Genomic DNA, 20,152 nt, shown 5'->3' with positions numbered 1-20,152 from the left:
CCCCCCCCCCCCCGCTATAAGTCCTATGTCTTTGGCTTTGATTCGTGTTATCTTTCATACGCAACAGTCACTGGCTCGTCATCGCCTCACGTGCAGCCTGCACAGTTTCCAACCACACAGAAAACATGAGGGCAGATGGTCAAAGTGAACCAAGACGAGGATCATGAGGAAGCCAGCTGCTGCGCCGTACGTGGTCAGCACCGTGTCCTCATACGGGAGGTAGCACTTGGAGAGAGCGTAATCTCTGGATGTCAGGCTGCCCTGGGGTTAGAAATAGAAAGTTTATGCTGCGGGGCAAGTCCCAGGCGTAAGTCTGACCTAGAGGCTATCTTCTAGGTTCCCTCATGTGGGTCTGGGAGGGAAGAGCCCTCTTTATCCAGGACCAAGCATGGCAGGTCACCACTGACCATACAGGTGCTGGCAAAAGAAAGAAGCCAACGACATGCTGGCTTGGGAAGAAGGCCTAATATGCTGACCTCTCCATTAAAATGCATTCTGCACACAGTAGGGCAGCCACAGAGGGAGACCAAGAAGCGTCAGAGGAATGAGAGGATGGGCGTTGGTTTCCCTGCCACTGGATAGCAGAGTAGTCGCCCTGTTGCCCAGAAGTGCCTCTGCACCTCTGTGCAGGCTTGTCATTGTAGGCGGTGTGGGATCACGGTAACAATTGTTTTCACCTACTTGAACTTGCAAGCACAAAGGGCCCCCACCTTCTTGTAGCTGGGCCTGTGAAACAGTAGCCTAAGACTGAGTGCCAGAACCCATGGTATCAAAGATGGCGTTTCTCACCGCGGCGACACCTTTCACAGACTTGAAGATTCTGTAGTACCAGGTGCCTGGCACGCTTAGACATGAGAGATGACCAAGTCATTGCCATTGAGTAGACAACTGTTCCCTTAGATACAGACTGGCACTTGCTGGACTTTACCTCTGCTCCTCAGAGTCTCAGCCCTGAAGCCACATTCTGCCTATTTGTCCCCAGACAGGCAACTTGAGACAGGTGGTGTATCCACCCAGTGTGCAAAGAGGGCCATTTATTTCTGGCTTTTGTTTGTTTTTACAGATTGCAGCCATTAAGTAGTTGATTAACTGTGTTGATTTCAATACTCGAGAAAGCTTTCAGACAAAAATATAAATAAAGATTTACGTTACCATGATGAAGCTTGGGTTGTTTCTGTTCCTCCAACTGAAGGATGGGACGCTCACCTCCGGAGTTCCTCCGGGATGGTGCACCTCACAGGCACTGTGCGTGTGGCCACTCAGGACCAGGCGAGGCCGGAGCCACCACAACAGCTGGCAGCCAAGGAGACAGGTAGGCAGTTAGTGCTCTGACTGGCAGGGACACCCCCATGGCTTTGCCAGGACCACTCATTCCATGTAAACACTAATCCTAAAGGCTGTTTTCCCTCAGATTCCCTACTCCTAGGAAACCTTAGAACCCACTCTTCCCATCACAGATATATAATTATATATTACATGTTATATATTAAATATTATATATTACATATTATATATTACATGTTCTATATTACATATTATATATTACATGTTACACATTACATATTATATATTATATATTACATATTATATTATATATTACATATTATATTATATATATTGTATATACATATATAATATTTTATTTTTATAAGTTTGTTTCATAATTATTTTTTCACAAATATATTTATATTTAAAATATAGATTTACATTCATACTTAAGATTTGTATGTTTACATTTTAATAAGTATTTATATTATAATACCTAAATGTTATATATTATGTGTACATTTCTTAAATATATATATTTGAGAAAGTACATTTCTAACTAAATCCCCAAAATTAGACTCTAAATTTCATTTACACTCAATGCATTTAAGTTGATTTTAAATCTTGCTAATGTAAAGATTAGCAGAGAATGCAAGTCTCATTGAGATTAGGAAATAGTGGATCTACCAAAGAAGGGGAAGGGGACAAACAGACTGAGCGGAAATCTGTGATAGTGTCAAAGCCCTTCCCCCTCTCTGCAGCTGGTAACCTAACAAAGGCCCTGTGTGTCCATTCATTGTCCCCATGTGACACTGGCATGAGGTCACATCACCACACACCTTTTGTGAGGCTTCCCGAGAAAGAACATCATATTTCTCCTCAAAGGGGACGTTCCTTTCCTCTGGAGGAGCCGCATCTTCACCAGAACAATTGGCATCGCTGGCCCGGTAGAGTGGGTAGTGCTGGCCAAATGAAGCTGACGTCATTGATATTCTCAGAAGTGCTGGGTGGTGGTCCTTAACCCCCTCCCCCCAGCTCACCTGCAGCAACACGGGGGCGGACAAGGGGAGCCGCGGCTCACGGTCACACTGGTTGGATCCCGGCACCTGCTGGTCAGAAGTCACCTCGTTAACCCATCAGGCCCAGTGGTTACCACTGGGAGAGGGAAGAGGAGCTGGGTGTCTAACAGCTGGTGCACCTGACTGTGGCGCCTTTGGGAGACATGAGCACAGAGGTCTCCTACCTCTTGGGAGCAATTCAGTTTACGAGAGATCTCTCTGAGTTCAGCTTCCTCTTCAGAGCATATGGCACAACCATCCCCTTCCATTGCGACGCTATTGACCATGACAAAGCTGAGGCAGACAGGAGCAGGCAGAGAAGGTCAGGCCACTGGACACGTGTGAGCCTCGTCCCATTGTCCCCATGGAAACACCATGCGTCCATAGTGTAATGACACAAGCCCAAGAGCAGCTTAACCCCAGCTAAACTGTGAGTTCATATTGGTGAAACAAAAATCGTGTTATATCATATTACGATGAAGCTGCGCTCGTTTCTGCTACTCCAAATGAGAAAAGGAACCAACTTGTAACTTGTAGGAAATCCTATAGGAGAGAAGCCATGGGGTCTGCCTAGCTCTCAATCCAGCATCCAGTTAGAAGCATAACCTTGGGCAAGCTCTGAGCCTGTGTCACCTGTGCAGGTGTGGATACAGTCCCAACTCAGGAGTTTGCCACTGCAAGGGTAATATGGAAAGATCCCGTCTGCAAGAGTAAAACAAAAGAGCCACACAAGGACCTTTATAGAGTGTGCTGCTGAATGTATGACACTACAACACACGGGGCAATACAGCTAGAATTCCACGCCCACATTGAGTGGGCGGGGTCATGCCACACCCATACTGGGTGGGCGGAGTCATGGGCTGACTGGCTCATTGTGAGTGGTTCTAGGTTTTCCATCCATCCGTTACCACAGTGACTATCACTCTGCAAGCAAGGTAAAAGCTGATACAGAACAAGGGTCCGACCGTATGACAGCCACCTTTGAATGCCAGTGGATTTGAGCTGGTGGCACAGTTCAGTGGAAGGGTCATAGGCTCTGAGCTTCACCCCTCTAGCACCTCACTAAAAAAAGAAGTTTGTAGATAAATACTCACTTAACTCCTTTCAGAGAGAACAGTCTTTCAGAGCCGAACACTTTCTCAAATCGCTTTGTTCTGTATTTACTCATCCTGTATCCAATTATAAAAGAAACGTTTTTCAGGTCAAGCCGAGTTACCACGAACACAAAAAATAACTTCCATAATCTGGCATTATTAACTGGACCCAGGCAACTGAGGCTCAAAGGTCAAGGCCGCTGTTTATCGTGAGAGGGGACAAGTCACTTAGCTCCCTGGGACCCCAGTGGAGCAATAAGTAACAGCACAGGAAAAAGAGAGGAGTTAAGGGACAGAAAGTACTTAAAGTGACTGGCACATGAGCTAGCACACTGCAGTGTGAGCTAGCAAAGAGCACGTGGACTTGTTGACTGACTTCTAAAAGAGTCTGACACTACGTGTCAGAGGTTGAAGGCAAGGGGCACTGCAAGTTTGAGGCTAGCCTGAACTACATAGTAAGACTGAGTCTCAATATAGCTGGGTATAGTGACACCTTTAATCCCGTCACCTGGGAACAGATGCAGGCAGAGTTCAGGGCGAGCCTAGTCTACATAGTGAGTTTCAGTCAGGCTGAACTACACAACGAGACCCTGTCTCAAAAAATTAGTTAATTAATTTATTAATTAATTATTACATTTAAAGTTAATTCTTCACATGGCACACACAACTCATTCAGGCCAGATATTTGTTAAAGGTGTAAATAGGCCAAGATTTTTTTAATTGAGCCTCCATTTCAGAACCTACACCTCTGATGGAAAGCAAAGTCCTTCAGTAAAGCACAAATAAGGCTTCCCCCAAGTCTCAGCAACTGTAAAACACCAGTGGCCGAGCAAGCACTCTCGAGGCCTGCTTTTCTCACACACTCCTTACTGGTAGTGGAAGCCAACGTCATGATTGCCAATGACCACCTTCAGCTGCACCTGGCTGCCGTGTCTGAACATCCTCTGAAACCTCTGCACGTCGTCTGCCCAGGCCTGAAGGGACAAGAGCCACAGCTGAACCACAAACTGCCCTCTTCCCTCTGCCCGAAAAAGGTTCCGTCTTGACTGGAGAAGGCAAACCTGCGCCTGCCCCCAAGACAAAATCCTTTTTTCCAAGACATCCATTAGCAGCTGTGGTAAATACAGCAGAGTCTACCATAATACACTGAGGAATTTTCCCCTTAGGGACTCCACACTTAGGAAGTCAGGATCGTAACTTAAGACAAAGAAAAGAATGTCAAAAAAGAATCAGAGGAAGCAGTTTTTAAGTTTTTAGATTTATAGATATAGATTAGATGTAGATGTAGATGTAGACATAGATATAGTGTTCTACCTGCATGTATGCCTGGAGGCCAGAAGAGGGCACCAGATTTTATTTACATTTGGTTGTGAGCTGACATGTGGTTGCTGGGAATTGAACTCAGGACCTCTGGAAGAACAGTCAGTCCTCTTACCCTCTGAGCCATCTTTCCCCAGACCTAGGTTTATTAAGTGTCCACATTATAGATTTAAGAAAAGTCATTGAGGAGAGTATGTGCAAGAGACTTGACAGCTATAGTTTTGTTATTTTTGAAGTCACATTGTACAAAGGATGCAGTTTGCAACAAGGCTCAAGGACTAAGTTTTAAAATTCAGTCAAATAAACACGAGCTAGTTTATATACTTCTCATCTTGAAGAATTTCCAATGTCAGACATGGACCTGTTGTAATTCCAACATCCCAGAGACTAATGTGGGAAGATCACCTGTCAGTTGAAGTTTTGGTTTGGTTTGGTTTGGTTTTTGGTTTTTCAAGACAGGGTTTCTCTGTGTAGTCCTGGCTGTCCTGAAACTCACTCTGTAGACCAGGCTGACCTTGAACTCAGAAATCCACCTGCCTTTGCCTCCCAAGTGCTGGGATTACCGGCTCAGTTGAAGTTTTAAGCCATTAAACTAACTTAAAAATGTTTATATGGTAAGTTTCAGAGTAACCAGGACTAGAGCCTGCCTCAAAAACAAAAATAAAAAGCAGAAGTTTTCTTTTATGAATGAAATTATAAGGTAGATTAAGAAGACTACTGTTCAAGTTTAGTGATGAGAGGAAAAAATCTGGTGGGTATCCAAGCTTGTTTCTGCCATGATAAAACACAGACCAAAAGCAACGTGGGAAGGGAAGGGCTTATTGTAGTGCACAGGTTATAGCCATTCATCAAGGGATGCTAAGACAGGAACTTGCAGCAAGAACCCAGAGACAGGAACTAAAGAGTCAACCACCAAGGAACAATGATGACTGTCTTACATCCAAGCTCACTATACTCTCTGTCGGCTTGTGTGTTGATAGGCGTTGTGTGTCTGACTTTGTGTGTCAACTTGATACAAGCTGGAGTTATCCCAGAGAAAGAAGCCTCCATTGAGAAAATGCCTCCATGAGATCCAGTTGTAAGGCATTTTCTCAATTAGTGATCAAGGTGGGGAGGCCCACTTGGGCTGTGGGTGTGTCCATCCCTGGGCTGGTAGACTTGGGTTCTATAAGAAAGCAAGCTGAGCAAGCCAGGGGAAGCAAGCCAGTAAGGAACATCGGTCCATGGCCTCTACATCAGCTCCTGCCTCCAAGTTCCTGCCTTGTATGAGTTCCTGTCCTGACTTCCTTTGGTGATGAACAACAATGTGAAAGTGTAAGCTGAATAAACCCTTTCCTCCCCTACTTGCTTCTTGGTCATGATGTTTTGTGCAGGAATAGAAACCCTGACTAAGACACTCACCCTCAGCTACCTTTCTTATACTGCCCAGGGGCTGGGCAGTGGTGGCGCACCCCTGTAATCCTAGCACTCTGCGAGGCAGAGGCAGGTGGATTTCTGAGTTCGAGGCCAGCCTGGTCTACAGAGTGAGTTCCAGGACAGCTAGGGCTACACAGAGAAACCCTGTCTCAAAAAAAAAAAAAAAAAAAAAAACAAGCCGGGCACTGGTGGCGCACGCCTGTAATCCCAGCACTCTGGGAGGCAGAGGCAGGCAGATTTCTGAGTTCGAGGCCAGCCTGGTCTACAGAGTGAGTTCCAGCACAGCCAGGGCTACACAGAGAAACCCTGTCTCAAAAAAAAAAAAAAAAAAAAAAAAAAAAACAAATCTTATACTGCCCATAATGACCTACCATCCCCCCCACTTGCCCTCCATCAATTGGCAATAAAGAAGAATGTTCCAAGGGCCAATCTGATGGAGATAATATCTTAAGTGATATTCCCTGTTCCCACATCTCTATACTTTGTGTCGAGACTCTAAAACCTAACCAGCACAGTTGGCTTCATTGCAAAGGTCAAGTGTATTCTGGCTCTAGCAGTGATGACCCATTTGCTGGTTTAACACTCTTCTTCGAGAGCTCCAAGGAAAACAAGTTTTATCTCTTTGACAGTCCTCCCTGATTTTGTCAGTTTTTAAGTTTTTGACTCTCAGTCCATAAGAGGTTATTAGGAGATGGCTCTTCTGCTCTAGCAGAGGACCTGGGTTTGATTCCCAGAATCCCCATAGCAGCTTACAACCATCTGTAGTTACAGTTCCAGGGGATCTAACACCCTCTCCTGGCCTCCGAGGGCACTGCATATACCTGGTGCAGGCAAAGACTCATAAGCATAAAGTCTTTAAAGGAAGGAGGAGGAACAGGAGGGAGGGAGGAGGAGGGGGAGAGAGGAAGAAGAGGAGGAGGAGGAAGAGGAAGAGAAAGAAGAAGAAGAGGAGGAGAAGGAGGAGGAGGAATTATTATTATTTTATGGTTGGGGGGTCACCGCAACATGAGGAATTGTATTAAAGGGTCACAGCATTAAGAAAGATGAAAACCATTGGCTTTTCTGTTCCCACATGTTTAATTATAAGAAATATTACAATGGTTTAAACAACAGGTCCAAAGCTAGTCCAGGCCTTCTTAAAATTATTTTACATTTTAGTCATTTATTTGTGTCCGAGTTGGTTCTTCCTTTCCATCGTGTAGGCAGCAGGCTAGGCAGCAGAGCACCTTTCCCTGATGAGTTCTCTTTCCAGCCCCAAAGATTTTGTGCTAAAAGCTTTTAGACTGTTCTGGCAAATGTCAATGGATCCATGAATATTCCCCAATTAAAAACTCCTTCCTTTAAAAACATCAGTGGTGGGACATTTTTAAATCAATAGCAAGAATAGTCCTTTTCGTTCGTCTTAAAATCTAATAAGCAGAGCACTGGGACGGGACGGCTCTCTGGTTACGCAAAGCTGTGCATCATCCCCACACCCAGGACCCAGCCATCTCAGGCCCCAGATGCAGGGGAACCTCACACAGGTCCCTGTGGCTCCTTCTGCATCACTCATAAGAAAGGAAAGCAGAGTACAGTGGCAAGTAACTGATTCCCACAATGTACAGCTAAACGGGGATAAAGCTAGGGGCCGGAACATAGCTTAATGGTAGAGCACATGCCTAGCATGCTCAAGGCCCTGGGTTCAATCTCCTGTGTCACCAGAGGAAGAGAAGAAGTGTATGAAGTTCACTGTCCATCTTAACATCTATCCTGCAAATCTGGTTTCCGGGGAGATAACACTATCTTGCCTATTTCTACTTTTCTCCAGAAGGTTAAAGGACTATGTACTGACTGGGTTTGTGTGTCAACTTGACACGGGCTGCAGTTATCACAGAGAAAGGAGCTTCAGTTGAGGAAGTGCCTTCATGAGATCCAGCTGTAAAGGCATTTTCTCAATTAGTGATCAAGCGGGGAGATCCCCTTGTGGGTGGTATCACCTCTGGGCTGGTAGTCCTGGGTTCTATAAGAGAGCAGGCTGAGCAAGCCAGGGGAAGCAAGCCAGTAAGTAGCATCCCTCCATGGCCTCTGCATCAGCTCCTGCCTCCTGACCTGCTTGGGTTCAGTGCTGACTTCCTTTGGTGATGAACAGCAATATGGAAGTGTAAGCAGAATAAGCCCTTCCTTCCCCAACTTGCTTTTTGGTCATGATGTTCATGCAGGAATAGAAACCCTGACTAAGAGAGACTACAATCCAATTATATAAATAATGTCAACCTGACCACATATTTCCATCATAGATAAATAAGAGATTACCTGACCTAACCCAAGACTAGCTTTGAGGAGGAACTCTAAGGATCTCCAAGAGAGACTGTATCGAGGACCTAGGGGGCAAACGAAGGGCCTCATCCATTTTAAACACCCATCCCCCAGCGAGCATCATCCCAGACTATACAGTTCCATCATCAGAACTAAGAAAAACTCCCAGCTCAAGCCACTAGAACTTCATGGACTGTCTGGGCTGCCAAAGTAAAATCCTCAAGACAGAATTAGAACCCAGGTCCTACCTGGGCGGAACTCCACTTCCCTTCGTCAAAGATGTCCCCCAAAATGAAGACGACTTCCGGTTGCAGCAACCACAGAGCTGTCTGAAAAGCTCTCTCCATTTGCCACTCCCTTGAGGAAAAAAAAAAAAATCAGTCTGTTTCTTGGGTGAAGGAAGCTACTTGGTCCTGCTCAGCCGCTTAGAAGGTGAATTATCCCAGTGTGAGGTGGGGTGGTTCTTTAATCTGAGCACACCAGAGGCAGGCAGATCTCTGTGATTTTAGGGCCAGCCTAATCTACATAGCAACTTCCGGGGCAGCTATGGCTACACAGTGAGAGTGTGTTCGGTTTTATTTCTTTCTTTTCTTGTTATTTAGGTGTGAAGGCTCTGGATCTACAAATGCAGCTCAAAATTCCCTTTTTTTTTTTTAAGATTTATTTATTATTATATGTAAGTATACTGTAGCTGTCTTCAGACACACCAGAAGAGGGCATCAGATCTCATTACAGATGGTTGTGAGCCACCATGTGTTTGCTGGGATTTGAACTCAGGACCTTCGGAAGAGCAGACAGTGCTCTCAACCAATAAGCCATCTCTCCAGCCCCTCAAGCTTCCCTTCTTAAAAAGACTTCAACCTCAGTGTTACAGGGAAACAAAGAAAGAAATTGCAACAGTAAATCCAGTCAATTTCAGATATGTGTGATCGCCCCGAAGGTGAGAATGTGTTCGCTCGGACAGGCAATGGCTTAAATGCCCAGCACCACCTGTTGGTAAGTGGAGCGTGGAGAATATTTCTACTCTGATTCCCAATTTCTTCCTTAGTAATGAAGACAAAGAAGAGGAGGAAGAAGAGGAGGAGGAGGAAGAAGAAGAAGGAAGAAGGAAGGAGGAGAAACAAACCACTGTTGCCAGCTTTGGGTGCGCTCCTGTCACAGCCAGAGGACCATGAGTTCAAGGCTAACACGAACGACATAGAAAGACTGTTTTCAAAAGAAATTAATTTCTTGGGCTGGAGAGAAGGTTCAGCAGTTAAGAGCGAGCACTGACTGCTCTTCCTGAGTTCAATTCCCAGCAACCATGGTGGCTCACAACCATCTGCAATGGGGTCTGATACCTTCTTATGGTGTGTCTGAAGAGAGCAGCAGTGAATACATAAAATGAATAAACAAATCTTTTTAAAAAAAATTAAATTCTTTACTAAAAGTGGAAAGCACCCACTTTCAAGGATTAAATTAGCCAGTGCTTAAAGAATAGCCACAGCCCACAGGCACAGGGGGCGCGGCCACATTCAGTCCGCCCCACCTTCCTCCTCCTCAACTCCAGCCGGAGTCACTGTCCTATGGATTCCCTCCCTCATCGTTCCAGGCTTTGTTCCAGGATGTTGCTCCTCTAAAGAAGAATGTTATGCCCTACAGAAATAAAAGAAAGGTGTTTTTGTTTTTAATCCGTAATTTTTAGACCCCAAGTATTTGGTATACATTACTACTTAAAGGTTTGTTCTACCAGAGCCAGAGGTGGCTCTGTGGCAGAGCATCAGTGCGTTAGCACTGGCAGATGAGAAGGAAAAACTATCCAGAGGGGCTGATCAACTCACAAGTCCCAGTCAAAGCTCAGGAAGTGCAGCCTCACTCTGGCCTTCCCGACGCCATTGGCCAGAACTCTTTATAGAAGGACCTGGCAGTCGATTCCCCTTCTTCTTTCCTCTTGCCTCTTTCTCCCCACACTAGGAACATCTATATCCTGTGCGCTCTGCCAACCTTAGGTCACCTGCACCTGCAGCAGTCACAGGATACCACCTCTTGAAGAAATGCTCACATTTTAGAGAACAACTGAACTGTGATAAGGAGGGTTACAGTCAGTCAGATCTGCAATGTCCCCTGAGAGCTCGTATGTGACAGGTTTGGTTACCCACTGATGGGCTTTGGAAATGGAGCAATTCCAGAGTGGATTCATAGTATGATGAAATGATTGGGAAGCATGGCCTAGCAGGAAGGAATAGGCCAATAGGGACCTTGTCCTTGACCCCTTCCTGTCCTTTCTGCTTCCTGTCCACAGCGATCTGAGCTCCTCTGCTTTGCAAATTCCTCCACCGTGCCTCACTTCAAGGCCAGAAATAAGAAAACAGGCACTGAAGATCTGAGCCGCTGTAACAGTTAACCAAAATAAACAGTTTCTCCTTTTAACTTATTTTGTCTTGGGGATTAAAAGCTAAGACAAGGAACTGCTGCAGGATAAAAATGGCTGCTGGCAAAAGCCCTGTCAATGCCTCGGTCACAGGCACCAACTCCAGTGTTTACCCAAGATGAAAGAATTTTCAAAATGTGGAATTACACCAGGCCTGTAATCCCAGCCCTGGAAAGGCTGCTAGGATTGCCGAAATATAAAGCCAGCCTGCTTCACAGTGAGTTTAAAGCCATCCTAGGCTTCACAGTAAGTCTCTGTCTCAAAAAGAGACAAAAATGTGAGGTCCAGACAAGGGAATATTGTTGGTATTCTGTCTAAGCTCCACCCCACACTTACCTGGCAACAGCCAGGTATGCCCCGCCCCATAGACCTGGCCCACTATAAAAGGGGCTACTTGCCCCTCCTCACTCTCGCTTCACTCTCTCATCGCACTCCCACCTCTCTGCCCCTCTTGGGCTCTCCTCCCCTCCCTCCTCTCCACGTGGTCATGGCCGGCTTCCACTCCCACTTCTCTACTCTCTCTCTCTCTCTCTCTCTCTCCCTCCCTCCCTCCCTCCCTCTCTGCCTCTCTAACGCCCATCCTCTGCCCTGAATAAACTCTATTCTATACCATGTCTGTGTGCGTGTGGTCCTTCAGGGGGAAGAGGTGCCTGGGCACGGCTGCCTAAGCATCCCCTCCCCCCACACCACCGTGCCACATTCTCTAAATCCCCCATTCTCTCTTTTTAAGCCCCCTTCAAATATGGTTCAGTTTTTCAAAGGAATGAAATCTTGGCATGTCTACAACTTGGGTGAACCCTGAGGAACATTGTGCTAAGTGACTTGATATAAGCCAGTCACCGAAAGAAATGCTGTGTGGTTCCTCTTATATGAAAGGACTGCAGTAGTCAGGTTCACAGAGGCAGGAAGTACAGTGGTGGCTTCCAGGGACAAGAGAAGTGAGGAAAGTGAGAACTTGGTGCTTCATGGGTTCAGTTGCCATTCAAAAGGAAAACATCTGGGGGTGGGGAGTAGCAACAACTGCACAAAAATTTTGATCGTGCAAACGCCACTTCGTGTGTGTGCAAAACCAGATAGTGATAGTATATGTTGGGCATTTTGCATCAGTTCAAAGAAGAAAACAAGAAAAACTTGCTAGTACAAAAACAGATTAAGCTTCGGCAGGTCAGAGTTGAAGAGGCAAGACCTCACCCATCCTCGGGGAGACAGGCACACACCTGCCTCACGCCTCTGGCTGCACAGAGGAGTCAAAAGACCCAATGTGCTCAAACTCACATACCACCAAGATGAAAAAGAACCACCAATGCAGATCTATATCCTCCTGCCCAGAGACCACTTCCTCATCCCAGAGGGTGTGTGGGTACCTTCCTCACACAGCTATGGTTTCCAGTACTAACCCAGTAATTGACCCAGAGGCAGGACTTACAGACTCGCCAAACTCCCAGAACCAGTCAGCAGCCCAGACCAGGTTGTAATTACAGGTGCATATAATAGGTGCTTAAAAATTAGTAGGAGAAAAATTCAAAGCCCTACACGTCTTTAGAAGGACATGTGGCTATGACCGGAAGCTTTCCAGCCGACCTGTGGAGAGAGGGCCACGCCTTCCTGCCTACCCGATTCCAGAAGGATGCCTTACCTTCGTAATTTGTCCAGCCAGTGCCCTCTTATCTCCCCGAGTAAGTGAGTGTCGGCTAGAAACATGGCTTTCAGTACAGGCTCCTGACTACCGCCATGGGCTAGGGTCTTCACCTCAGGCCAACCACACCGGAAGAGGACCAGGTAATAGATGAAATATTCACAAAACAGAAGCACAGAGATGACGACGACTGTGAGTTTCAGCAGCAACGCTCTCCTCCTCCTCAACGGATGGAAGTTCTGTCTTCTCAGTCCCCATCTGAGCAGAGCCATGTCTCCTGCCCAGAAGTTGCTGGCAGAAGAGAATCAAGGTCATCAAGAAGTCACCATGAAAGCCTGAGGAGAGCAATAGTGGAGATGGGACCCAGTCCTGAGCTGTACCTACAGGGAAACAGGAAAGAAAAACCCTGAAACTTGACTGTGCATGTTTCCACAAAGATGGGTTTCCCCAGCAAATTAGTGTTGAAAGTCCAGATGGCCTTCTTCCGTATGACCTGATGTGCCAGAGCTTTTCTGAAGGACGCTTAGAACGTTCCTGTGCTCATCCTGAATCTTGGCTAACTTTGCACCCCATGAAGGAAGCGCTTTTTTGAGACGTCCGAGTTGCACAGTGGATGAGAAGATGCCTGGAGCCATGTATGTTACAAGCTTCGTTCTAGCTGCTGCAGGATTTCCCAGCATGTGTGCAAGGTGAGAGTGTGAGGAGGGCAAGGGGCAGCAGGCCACAGAGAGCCTGGACATCACAGAAGCCATGCACAACAAGAGGTGAGTGAGGTCGTGGCAGTGACCAGAGATCCCAAATGAGCAGAGAGAGAAAACTTGGCTTTGCACACTTGGCTTTTAGGCATGAATCCAAGAACTGCATTGGTTCATAGACATGGAGTCAATAACACTCTCATTGCTAGACAACGAGTCTCTGCAGAGTCCAGGCTTCGGGACTATTCACACCCAAAACACAGAAATAAAAGTGTTTGGCTCAGCCAGGCAGTGGTGGCTCCAGCCTTTAATCCCAGCACTCCAGAGGCAGAGGCAAGTGAACCTATGTGAGTTTGAAATGAACCTGACCTACAGAGTGAATTCTAGGACAGCCAAGGCTACACAGAGAAACCCTGTGTAGAAAAAAAAAAATTTTTAAGTGTCTGGTTCATTTCACAGTGGCGTTCTGCACTGAGCCACACTGAAAACCCTATCCAAAGAAAAATAGAGGCCAGGGGTGATGGTACACGCCTTTAATCCCAGCATTCTGAAGGCAGAAACAGGAGGATCACTGAGAGTTTGAGGCCAACCTGATCTACTATATAGTGTGTTCAGGCCAGCCAGGACTACCCAGTGAAAACCTTTCTAAAAACAAAAAGAAAAGAAAAAAGAAACCAACTGAGCACATACATGGAATCATTATCCAAAGTTAACAAACCCCCTCAGAACTGGAGATGCCTTAGAAAAAGAGATGCTTCTGCAGCTACTCAGGTAATCCAGTGACCACCTGTAATCCTTACTTTGTAGCTGTTACAAAAAAGACAAGAGATGGAGGATAATAAGAGAGGATGAAATTAGTTGCCCTGGAGACTCCCTTACTGGCCAGGGTTTGTTTGGGGTTTGTAGTGGGAATTGAATTCACAACCTCACCTGCTCTATTCATCATGCATCCAACCACAGAGCCACACCCTAACCCTCATTCCCCTGCCTTCATTTGAATGACACCATTTATGTTAAGTACTTGATTAAAGAGGTTACAGCAAGCAGGTTATATATCAAGTACATCCTTTCTCCCAAAGAACACCTAAGGCAGCCTTATCTGCAATATGGATCAATTCTCCTCCAGGAAACTTTCTCAGAAAACCAACAGCAGCAGCATCACCAGGTGGCAGCCCACTCCTTATCTTGTTTACTGATAATCCTCCTCAACTCAGTTTCTCTAAGACCAAACCACAGGCGCCCAAGGGACCAGACTCACCATCTATGACTAGGTCATTGACTCGTTCTCTGGCTAGGGACACCTTTGAGTGTGGAAGAATAGCATGAATAATCACAGGAACAACAGCAAAAACACAGCTCTCACATTGAAAAGAATAAGAGATAGCTTATTCTAACGCCAAATATGTCCGATCACACAGCCCAGAAACCCCAAATACCACATTCCAATGTGGTGACAGATTCACAAAAGTTTTTATAGAAACAGAATAAAGACACATTTAAAATACATTGGTGGGAGCCTCAGGTATGTAGGCTGGTAAACCCCTGCTGTCAGGCTTAGACATTATCTGATGACATTCTTAGCTTTGGGGTTACTGGAAGCCAGGGTGTCTGTCTGTTGTTATACACATCTGAGTGTTCTATTGACCAAGGAGTCAGAGACACCTGAGTGTTCTACTGCTGCGAAGAGATACCATGACCAAGGCAGCTCCTACAAAAGAATGATTTAATTAGGAGCTTGCTCACAGTATTAGAGGGATTTTTACAGATTCATTTATTTTATGTATGTGAGTACACTATAGCTGTCTTCAGACACAACCAGAAGTGGCCATTGGATCCCATTGCAGATGGTTGTGAGCCACCATGTGGCTGCTAGGAATTGAACTCAGGATCTCTGGAAAAGCATTCAGTGCTCTTAACCACTGAGCCATCTCTTCAGCCCCCAGTATTAGAGGGTTAACCCATGATCATCAAGGCAGGAAATTGACAGGCATGGCACTGGAGCAGTAGCTGAGAGCTTTACATTCTGATTGGCAGGCAGAGACTGGGCATGGCCTGAACTTTTGAAACCTCAAATCCCACCCCCAGAGGCACACTTCCTCCAACAAAGTCACATCTACTGTAACAAGGCCACCTGCCCTAACCTTTCCAAAAAGTTCCACTAGCTTGGGACCAAGCATTCAAATATTTGAGCCTCTGGAGACCATTCTCATTCAACCACCATGTTGAATCTCCAAAGGGATTTAACTAAGTAAGAATCAAAGGATGCTAAGTCAAACATTGAGTTAGGCAAATGCCTGTTTAAGAGACTAATATGGTTCTAGGTCTGTAATATTCCAACCATCTACAATCATTAATAAGACCTATAGAATGAGTAATGTAGAGATGGCTCCCCTGTAACCCCCCTCTCTACAGGGAACTTCATTTAACAACATAAACTAGGGCTAGCCTAGGCAACAGGATCTGCAGCAATCTGCCACCTGCCTCCTCCCTGTATTGCTAGTGCTGAGTGGATGCCAACAATGAGAAAGCAGCTGGCCAGATCTGTCACCACCCCAGTCCCCATCCCTCTGGCCCGTCAAACTGAAGACCAAGGACATTAAGATAACAGCACCTGTGTGGCCGTGCTGTGGATTCTCACCTGGCTGACACTCCTCAAAAGGCTTTTGTGTTTCCCAAGATGATGAAATTCCTAAATGGTAACTTGATAATTACTCCCCTACGCCCACTTCCTCTCACCAGAGAACCCTGTTTGAGCAGTTGTGACTAAGGACCTGTGGGTATGAGCAAGCAGGGAGAAGGAAGGCTGGGGAGCAGGTGTTGGTGTAAGACAGGCACAAAGGTGCAGGCCTCCAGCTTCCCTGCACCAAACTCAGGGCAAAGGCATTGACACAGCTCAACCTATCCAGGGAACCCACTCAGCAGGCCCCACCCACTCTGCAACAGGACCTAACCTGTAAGCCCTCAATGCAGATGAATACACAGCACAGCAAATGAGAAAACTATCCCTGCCTTCAAATGTCTACCTTCTTTCCAAGGAGAAGAAAAACATCAGGCTGGCATCAATCTGATGAGAGGAGCCTTAGAGACAAGGAAAGAAAGGACAACAGGAGCTGGGCGATGGTGGCACAAGCCTGTAATCCCAGCACTTGGGAGGCAGAGGCAGGCAGATTTCTGAGTTCAAGGCCAGCCCCTGGTCTACAGAGTGAGTTCCAGGACAGCCAGGACTATACAGAGAAACCCTGTTTCAAAAAAAAAAAAAAAAAGAAAGAAAGAAACAAAGAAACAAATAAAGAAAGACAGGGAGATAGAAGGCATAAAAGAACCAGAGAGCCCGCTAGCATTCTATTGCTGCTCCATATTCTAGTGAAGAAAACTTTAGGACCATGTAACTCATCTCCAATATAATACACTCACTTGGGGTAGGGGAAGTCTAGAGTTGGTGACTGTAATTCTAGCACTTTGGAGGTTGAGACAGAGGATTGCTCTAAGGCCTGCCTGGACTATGTAGTGAAACCAGTTGGGGATACAGAGGGACAAACATACACTTAAATGACTTCAGACACTAGATTCCTTTTCTTCCCACACTCAGACTTCCTGAACTCCTATTTCAGTGTTGTCTTCAGTATTATAGGCAAAAGATGTCCCTGCTTCCCAGTCTTGTAGAGATAATGGAAAGGGGAGGACTTCATTCTCTCCCAGAATCAGCAAGGCCACCATGCTTTCTTAAATAGTCCAAGAACTGGAAAAGGAAGTGCCCGTAATCCTCACAATACTCAGGAAGCTGAGGCAACCACAAGTTCAAGACTAACCTGAGCAACTTGGTCAAATTCTGACTCAAAATAAAATTTGCAGAGGCCTTTGGGTTTGCTTCAGGGTAGAGTATGTACCAGGTGAGAACTCAGTCCTAATTCTAGAGTGTGTGTGTGTGTGTGTGTGTGTGTGTGTGTGTGTGTATAATATATATCCTTTCTCCCCACCTTGCAAAATTACCTGACACTGAGAACTTACAGTCATAGCAACAAGTAGAGAGACAGAAGTTACTCCTGTTTGGCTTTGACAAAAAGGCTTAGAGACTGTTAAGTAGGTACACAGAACAAGTTTTTCATCCAGTGTGTACTCTACAGAGAAATGCCAGGCTCATTCACCCTTAGGAGGAAGCAAGAACAGCCGTCCCTTGAGCCTCTTTGGTAAAAGTTTTCCAAAAGAAACAAGCAGAAAACTGAAACCATTTCTTGGTTCACCCATCCACTCCATTGATCCAAGCACGTGGGAAATCATAATCCTAACTAAAAAGGTCCAAGGGTTTGATTTTGATTTTTAATGTGTGTATGTGTGTGTGTGTGTGTGTGTGTGTGTGTGTGTGTTCCTGAAGATGAAATTCAGGACTTCAAATGCTAGGCAAGCACTCTACCAGACCCTACAAACAGGAGGAGGGGAGAGGAGGGAAGAAAGACACACACACACATACACACACACACACACACACACACACACACACACACACAGAGAGAGAGAGAGAGAGAGAGAGAGGTTTAGGGATGGAGCTGAGAATGAGAGTAAGAAAGTGCCTATGATGTGACTCCATAAATCAAGTTACACTAGTATTTATTCATAAGCAACAATGAACAAATATAAAGCGAAAAGGGATCTCATTCATTCACACACACACTCTCACCTCTGGTCTGCTAAGTGTGTAAAGTGTGTAGCCTAGTTCCGGTGGAAGCACATGCAGGCAAGGCCCCAGGTTTCCTCACTGTGCTTTGGATCCCACTGGAGCCTTGGCCCAGAGCTGGGGGTCTGGAATCGTGGGCTGGCTCTGGGAATGAGATCAGTCTCAACAGGAAGAGTCTCCTTTGGGGCTCTCGGGAGTGAGCCAGGCCTAAGTCGTCAGCGCAGGGCTTTTGAGTCTCTTTCAGCTCAGGCCTGCAGCACCACTTTACCTAACTCCAGGCTTATCATCCCCACACACACTCTCCAGACTTGGTCTCCATGGTATCTTTTCAGTCAATTAAATGAGGCATTCACTGAGTCAGAGCATTCACCTTTATCACATTTCACACTCACACACTCTGGGCTGGGTTATATTTGTAATTTCTTTTATTTCTTTTATATTGTTTACATTATTGCTTATAGACAGAGAGTCTTTTATATTGCTTACATTTATTCCTTATAGACAGACAGAGAGAGAGAGAGAGAGAGAGAGAGAGAGAGAGAGAACCTTGTGAGCCCTGCTTGCCCAGAGAGCCAACAAGCCACCTCACCTTTTAAAGAATGCTACTCCTAGGCCAAGTTGGGTTCCAAGACTCCACGTGGGCATCTGCATTCCAAAAATCAGACTACAGTCATCTGAAATAAAGCCAAAAAAAAAAAGTGTTGATGCTAAAATAGATTTTATTTCGTGAACTATTAACAAGTAACATGAGGAAGAGCGATAATTTTTTTTTAAATGACTGGTTTTATGTTGTCAAAATCTATTCTTTCTAGGGCTGGGATGTGGCTCAATGGAAACCACTTTTGGTTTCTCATATCACAATCAAGTCATCTTAGTTCATAAGCAACTCGGAGGAAAGGACTCATTTGGCTTACATATCTCAGGTTACAGTCCACTGAGTAAAAACAAGTCAGGAACTCAAGGTAACCAGGAGACGGGAACTGAAACAGAGACCACGGAAGACACTGACTTACCCCCCCACCCCCGGCTTGCTCAGTTTGCTTTTATATACACCTGCTCAGGAGTGCCTCACTGGGCAGGAGCCTCCCTCATCAATCATTAATCAAGAACAATACCCCACAGACTTGCCCACAGACCAATCCGACAGGGATGGGGGAGTGGCACACTTAAACTGTTGAGATTCCCTCCTCCCAAATATATCTAGGTTTGCGCCAAATTGACAAAAACCATCGCACGCCTTTTGAATTATATAGAACATGATTATACGAAACATACAGAGCACTGTTCTACATCACCCAACACAGGCGAATTGCCACAGTCTACAGCTGAAAGCAAAATATTTTTCTTCTCTGGCTGATTCTTAATGTCAAAGCTAACATCAAATATTTAAACCCTCCTCCAAAACAGCATAAAAATTAATATTTAAATGCACCTCTCCTGGTTGTTGATTATTTTAAATATATTATTAACAATCTCATCAATCACTATTTACAAGTGAAAACTTGTATAGTGAGTAATCTTCTAAATGATTATTCTTTTTTTTTTCAATTTGAGGACTAACTGGGATAGCCCTTCACCTCTCTTAGTGAGTAATGTTTTCAGAAAGCTGTTTATTCAGAGATTTAACTTGCATGAAGCTCAGAACATTTAAAAAGAAAGGACACTTGACCTTGAAGTATATATATATATATATGGCAGGGCGGCAGAATCCACTGTTTCATTTTACTTCATCCCTGCGCTTTGCAAGGCGCAAAGCCGTGGAAGCAAAGACTCGGGGATCCCCCAAGATCCCGCCCTGAGACCTCGATCGCGAACATGAAGGACCCGGGCTGGAGCTGCAGCCACAGCGCTGGGTGGGAAACCCTGGTGTCAGTCATCTGGGAAACCTGGAGCCCTCCGAAGCCCGCGCCCCGCGTCGTGGAACCTCATCTGCGGGAGGCTCCACGGCCGGTGCCTGGGAAGAGCAGCTGCAAATAAAGATGGAAACCTACGCAGAGCTGCGGCGGCGGGCTCGCCGGGGCCATCCTCCGGGGACCGCCTGCGCCCTTCCCCCGGCCTGGGACGGCGGCGCCTCCGGGAAGTCGCAGCTGCACCGAGCGGCGGCAAGAAGGAGCCGCCGGGCGTCGGTGGGTGATGCTCCGAACGGAGGACCGGCTCGTTGGGGAGCGAACCGCGCGCCTGGGGACCGCGGGGCCTGCGCGCTGCACAGCGGCCACAGTGGCGCCCGCCGCCCCGCGCCCTACGGCCAAAGTCCCAGCCGTGGTGGCAGCTTCTCAGGAACCAGCTCAGG

The 20,152-nt window shown here is 46.1% G+C and overlaps 1 protein-coding gene across 4 annotated transcripts; it reads right to left on the bottom strand.

The window, feature by feature from the left end:
• Positions 1 to 4: 4 nt before the first annotated feature.
• On the bottom strand, positions 5 to 19,946 carry Mppe1 (metallophosphoesterase 1). 4 transcript variants are annotated; one of them, XM_052155189.1, is made up of 11 exons: positions 19,854 to 19,946; positions 18,452 to 18,536; positions 12,496 to 12,786; positions 8,698 to 8,806; positions 4,289 to 4,392; positions 3,419 to 3,493; positions 2,510 to 2,618; positions 2,307 to 2,375; positions 2,106 to 2,228; positions 1,153 to 1,293; positions 5 to 261 (listed from the first exon to the last, which is right to left on the bottom strand). In XM_052155189.1, exons 2-11 carry the CDS (start codon positions 18,511 to 18,513, stop codon positions 79 to 81), a joined length of 1,266 nt encoding a protein of 421 aa, XP_052011149.1. In that variant the 5' UTR covers positions 18,514 to 18,536; positions 19,854 to 19,946; the 3' UTR covers positions 5 to 78. The 4 variants fall into 4 exon arrangements, with proteins under 4 accessions (XP_052011149.1, XP_052011150.1, XP_052011151.1 ...); XM_052155190.1 differs by having other exon boundaries at positions 2,307 to 2,372; XM_052155191.1 differs by lacking the exon at positions 19,854 to 19,946 and having other exon boundaries at positions 12,496 to 12,875.
• Positions 19,947 to 20,152: the final 206 nt, after the last annotated feature.

The sequence above is a fragment of the Apodemus sylvaticus genome, chromosome 13, assembly GCF_947179515.1.
Source record: "Apodemus sylvaticus chromosome 13, mApoSyl1.1, whole genome shotgun sequence".
Lineage (NCBI taxonomy): Eukaryota > Metazoa > Chordata > Mammalia > Rodentia > Muridae > Apodemus > Apodemus sylvaticus.
Note: the sequence above shows the minus strand (reverse complement) of the source record. Positions and strands in the feature narration are given on the sequence as shown.